This window comes from Cottoperca gobio, unplaced genomic scaffold (assembly GCF_900634415.1).
Source record: "Cottoperca gobio unplaced genomic scaffold, fCotGob3.1 fCotGob3_344arrow_ctg1, whole genome shotgun sequence".
Taxonomy (NCBI): Eukaryota; Metazoa; Chordata; class Actinopteri; order Perciformes; family Bovichtidae; genus Cottoperca; species Cottoperca gobio.
The window spans coordinates 1-6,342 of NW_021166945.1; the positions used below are offsets into that span (position 1 = coordinate 1).

Sequence of the window (6,342 nt, forward strand, 5' to 3'; positions counted from 1 at the left end):
GGGGACCGTCCATTTATGCAATCCGTATAGTACAATGTTCTCTACTATGGAGGAGTGGATTGATCAGTGCCTATCTCCAGAGAAAAAAGCCCCTAAAAGACGACATGCAGAGCTACGTGGAGAGCAGGTAGACCAAATGGAAAAAAACCGAAACGAACAGAACACCGCGCTAGCTGTTAGCGCGCTAGCTGTTAGCACTATGTTTTGTGCAGAAGGCAACGGAGGGACTATTTTATTTTGAACATCATTATTTAATAATAAAAACTATTTAAATTGGAGTGTGTATTTTTCTTTCATATTGCTACACTTGGTAACCGTTTTATAAAAGCAATAGCTCACTTCAGACCGTGATATATGGTCATTATATCACAGTTAAGGGGGTTGTCGACCCGAGTATATATACTGTATATATGCAGTATAATTCCCTGTTTTAAGACCTTATTTCCCCTTTCTTTGCATGAGTTGAATGCTGACATGCTCTGACTACTGACCTGGGTGGAGGCAGTAACAGGTGACCTTGGTTCCCTGGAGTCTCTTGGCCAGCTCGTGGGTGAAGAGAACGTTGCATAGCTTGCTGTCAGAATAGATCTGGAGAACCTCCATGAATGAGGTCCCCAGTCCCAGAGCTTTGTGGGTGTTCAGACAGTCAAAATTAATTGTTCCAAAGTTATGTGCGACAGACGACAAGCTGACTACCCTGCTGGGTTCACACTCCTTCAGCCGGTCCAGCAACAGGTTGGTTAATAGGAAGTGACCAATGTGGTTGACGCCAAACATCATCCCCAGTTCGTCCTCTGTTCGACCCTGTAGGTAAATACCTGTAACAAAAACATGGAGAATATATCTGTTTCCAGATATAGAAGCAACAAAACCAGTAAGGCTTTTGAGTATCTTATATCTGTGGAAGAGTATGATGATTCCTTGAATATGCAGACCTGAAGTCACAAGAATAGTCAACATAGGCTGAGCTGAGACCCCTTTTTGTCTAGAAGGGTAAACAAGCATACATTGGCTATCATCCAGCAGAAACCAAAGAATTAAGATCCTGTAATATCCTGCACAAAATTGATGCAAAACTTCACAGTACCCTAGCTCTCAAATTACTGCAGCTTTTACCTGCAAGCTCAGTTAAAGGATCATTAAGTTTACCACAACTTGGGTCTTATTTTTTAAAGCTTTGGCTTAATTTCTATCAGTTAATACAATTGCACACGTTAAAGTAATTCCTAAGATTCCGTAGCATGGAAACATTGCTCTACAAAGTTCGATAGGACAAGAAACACAAGAAGTCAGAAGAAAGAGATTACCTGCAAAACTTTGAACTGGCAAAGTGTATGTATGGCTAGCTGCAGTTGGTTACACTGTTAAAAATAACTTATTTTCACATTTGTTGAAACTGTCACTATATCCTGACAGTGCTTGACAGAGAGCTTCAGTAAAAAAAAAAAAATTCTTCTGCCTTCCCCCAGACATCCTAATGCCATTTGCAAGATTCCACCACGCCCGAATGAAAACAACCAATCAGAGCGGAGGAATCTCTAACACAATGTTAAACACTGCTTATGAACTCTGATCAAACTGTGAAACTAGGCAGCGGTGATTAAATATGAATCCATATTTTGTTACTACTTTCCCTAATTCTGGCCTCAAATGTTTTCAGAGACATATTTCAGTGTACTGTTTAGCTGTAAAATAAGAATGTTTATGCCCGCCCACCGGCTGGAGCAAACTTTCTAATTTTACAGCTAAACAGTACACTACAATATGTTTATGAAAACATTTGAGGGGAGAAGTAGGCTTATTCACTAATTGACATGGTAATTATTAAAGAAGTCATTGATTTTACTGGAGGACATCTGACCTGTGTTGCCAATCTTTTCAAAGGGTGTTTTTCCAAACAATATGAAGTTACCAATATATAAAATGGAGATAAGTATAACATGGATAATTATAGAGACCGGTATTTAAATTCCTAAATTTTGAAAGATATTTCAGAAATAATTTGTAAAAAAATGTGGTCTCTTCTTTGGTAAATATGAATTATAGAGTACATACTGCCTATGCAGTTATGGAGATGGTAGATGAAAATAATGAGTGTTCTTTTGGTATTTATATTCACCGATAGAAGGTGTTTTATACGATAGATCACAGCCAATTATTTAGAAAATTGGAAAGTATGGGATAAGAGGAATAGCTGAAAAGTTACTTGTAAAGTAGTAGGGATGTACTCGAATCTGAATACGTTATTCGAGAAAGCACAAATAATGCGATGGAAACAGATTGTCATTCTATCCGAAGTTGCTTGTGTTTATTTGGTGGAAAACACTGTGATAACATGTCTGTGCCTTAGGTATCTTTCTTCAGATTGATTCATATCATTGAATCACAACCAGCAAGCACAATTGTAATTATGTTACCTATTTAGGTGTTGTTATAGATACAAATTAATATTAATTAATGTATTCATTATGTATACGTCAGCTACAACACCGCTGTGGAAAAGTTGGAGGTATTTGGACTATGACACATTTTGAGCTAATTTTCATATACGCCGGCATGTTTCTGCCATACAGAACTGTATGATAGGCGTGTTCGGCGTTTCGTCTGCGTCCTTCAAACGATCACAATTTACCCTTAATTTATATCAACCTATTGCCGATATTTCGTATGCGCCGGCATACGTTTCTGTCATACGGATATGTGTGACAGGGCCTTTAGCTTCACATGTTGGTCTGTATCTCACTAAAGGCGCCTTCTCCTCAGCAGGGGAGTTCTCAGACTAGCAGAGTTAACTGCAGTCAAAAAAACGCCATGTTCTCTGTTTAACTCTGTGTCTCTTTGACGGTCATCGGATGAATATGGGCGTTATGAAGTTAGGGAGGCTGGACCATTTTGTCGCTTCATCTTTTTGTGAAATTCAGCAAGTGACTTGAGACTTAATTGACAAATTGTTTTGTTATCTTTAATGTCATTGAATGGCCTTCCACAATTAATATAACATATTGAAGTAGTGTAACCACTTTCAACTGTGGCTTTTTGAAAGTTGGCTTGTTTTTCTTTAAGAAGATTTTGCTTTTTGTCCGAAGGGAGGTTTCAACTGTGGTCAACTGTAAGTTCACGTGTGCCATTTTTGCTAAATGTGTGTTGTACTCTGTACTCTCCTCTTTCAGATTACTGCTTCAACAGAAATCAGCTGCTTCAGTTGATTTCCGCTCAGTTTGGAGAACGTCCTTCTTGCAGAGTAGCTCTGTGTGTAACTTTTTTTTCCTTCTATTTTGCATGCTGCTCAGTGATTCCAGTCAGATTGTGCAAACCAATGATGGTTCACTGATAAAGATGGACTAAAACATGTTAACTGGCAATATTATGTCCTGTCTTTGTCTTTGCTCACACTCTAATGGGATTTTGATGATAAGATCAAAAGACGTTCCTTTTGGAGTCCTCTGCCTTCAGGAAGATGAGACACAAAATCTCCCACCTCAAGCAAAGTGCCTCCGGTCTGACACAATTTATGAACTGCATTTTAACTTTATTCAACAGGCAATGCTGCGATATACAGGTGAGCTGACAAAATGTAGGGCTGGCCTGCCAGACAACCATATGAAACACTTTTTTCATATGGAAATGATATATTATTGTATATGTCAACAACAAACTGTGTGTTATATTGCTCTTCATTTTAAATGAGAATGTAAAACATGTACTGCATTGTGTGCTTATTATGTATATCTGACTTAAAAGAATAATAAAGAGCCCAAAATTAAACTGCAATATTAAGCAATTGTCATTTTAAAAGTCTGAGTTGAATAGTAAAAAGTAATTGTATTTAAGACTTAAATAACAAATCATTTGCTAAATAATTTATTAAATACGCATTACTTGATTTTTACCTGTATGTGTTAATTTCCTCAATTTAAAAACCCAACAACATTTTAATTAATTAAAAAGTTTAAAGCAGAAGTGATGAAGTATACACACCCATGCCAATACGTATATATTTAATTCATGTTTCATATCTATCACATCTTGATAACTGTGGGTGCTTGTATTGAGTTGCGTTCAACATACCAGAGTGATCTTACATTTGTCCGAAACAAAGCTGAAACAACTGCTGCCCACAACATACCGTGTTAAATTATCCTTCATCATTAGGATAATAGACTTGTCTTTCTGCATTAAACTTTAAATGAACAGTGAGGACAGATAAGGAGGCAAACCTCCAGGCAAGGCTTTCTGACGCTGTGCAAGTTTATGATCAATCTAACCTGCATTGTTGATGAGGATGTCCAGTCGGAGCTCAGACTTCAGAAAGGTTTCAGCAAAGCTGCAAACAGACTTCAGACTCCCCAGATCCAACGGCATGAACACCACCTGATTACTGCCACTCTCCTGTGAGAGATATTGCATTATTCCCACTGAATGAGAAGTTGAATGTAACATAAAAATGCACTGTGAAATTGTGGGATACACTTGTTTGTTAATCTCTGTGTAGCAACATGGCTATCTAGCACAGTCAAAGTGTTCTGCAGCATTGTTTTATTAGGGTGGACCAGTATATAGAGTGATATACATATCACTACCATCTACCTCTGTTATGATGGAGCATGACATGGGTACAGAAATACTAACAAATATATGCCTAGTATAAACATTTTAAACAAAATAACATCCTCACATCATCATTATGAGCAACTATAAGCTTCTGCATGACGGGGTTCCATTTAAGACAGAGATCCTTCCCTTGGAAGAAGAAAGCGAGCACGATCTATTTCAACTCACCCTCTTGACTTCCTCAAGAGCAGCCTCTCCTCTCTGCACACTGCGACAGGCCAGAATCACTCTGGCTCCTCTTTTTGCCAGATCTATGGCTGTAGTCTTCCCAATGCCTGTGTTGCTGCCTGGAGATGAAAATATGGTACATGCTTTTTTATATATATATATATATATATATATATAAACAAACTGATTGGTCTGTGTTGTCTAAGATAATTGTGGCATACAAGATATTGGAGAAAGAGTATTGAAATAAAATACATGTTGACCTTTAAGTTTATAATGCCTACTCATTGATTCACTCATCTTCCAAAATCCATTTGAATATTTCGAAATGCTTCTCACAGCAAATATTGATATTTGCGATTCATTTAGATTCATTTAGACACACAAATCACAAAGCTTGTAATTAAGATTAATTGTTTTAATCGCTTGACAGCACTAATATATATATATATACACAATTTGCCGCTTGCCTGATACCTTCCTCCATTCCCTAACTCCTAGTTTATCCCTACATTCAAATTCTCTATTTTAAATTGTTAAAGTCTTGTTTTCATGCAGTCACAATCGGACGACAACTGAACTTGTCTGGTCAGAATCAGAATCATTTTTATTGCCATGTAGGTTTTCACCTACAAGGAATTTTCTATAGAATGAGTTGTTTCTTAATGCAGTAATATGACTTCTGACACCCGGATGAAACACAGCACAGCAGTCCACAGAAGAACAACCAAAAAATCAACATTCAAGAACTTTCACTTACCGGTCACAATCACAGTTTTCCCATCCAGCTTTGTTTTACTTGTGTACCGCTTTCCCTTCACCACAACATGGCGGTAAATGTACGCAATTCCTACAACAACACCCACGACCAGCAGAAGGGTAGACATTGTTCACGCGTCGGTTGCTCACGCCAGACTGGCTGCACTGAGGGAGTCAGAAATAATTTGTGTATTGAGACAAACACACTCCTACAAACCCATTTCCTGCCTGGGCGTGACAGTGTGCTCTCTATTATCAGCAGTACTATGTTTAAGCAAGTTAGAAACAAATGTATTTCAACTTTGTTAAACATTCTAAGAAAGCTCAAAGGGAAATCAAATAATACAGTCCTTATTTGGTTAACCATCATGCACACTAGCAAAAGGTGTGTAGTACAGTAAGGCTTTGTTGAATCAAAAAATCATGTCTTGTACAAGACTTATTCCCCACTCCCTCCTATCCAGTATCATCTAATAGGAAAGCAGCACCACCTGCTGTTGCAGACCCGCAGATGTAAAACTTGGGCCTGCTTCTTGTGCTGCTTCTTCATTTAATGCATATCAATAGTGTATATACAATTATGTGAATATGTGATTGTAGGATAGGGGGTATTAAATGTTGGCTAAAGAGACATATCTTTCTCAGGAATTGGTGGAGACCAAGACAGAAGACTTAAATTGATTACATGGAAAAAAGTTTTAAAAGTCATCCTTTACTTTATAACTAATTGAATTAAACACAAAGAAAAAAAGAATTCAACAAAATTGGCAAATAAATTTCACTTTGGTAGAAAACAACCATGAT

General features: G+C 37.6%; 1 protein-coding gene across 1 annotated transcript; it reads right to left on the reverse strand.

The window, feature by feature from the left end:
• Positions 1-491: 491 nt before the first annotated feature.
• On the reverse strand, positions 492-5,666 carry LOC115005694 (dehydrogenase/reductase SDR family member 13-like; the record flags this gene model as incomplete). Its single annotated transcript, XM_029427637.1, has 4 exons — positions 5,540-5,666; positions 4,780-4,898; positions 4,266-4,389; positions 492-818 (listed from the first exon to the last, which is right to left on the reverse strand). Coding segments are annotated over exons 1-4 (697 nt in total), but the record flags the coding sequence as incomplete, so codon positions are not given.
• Positions 5,667-6,342: the final 676 nt, after the last annotated feature.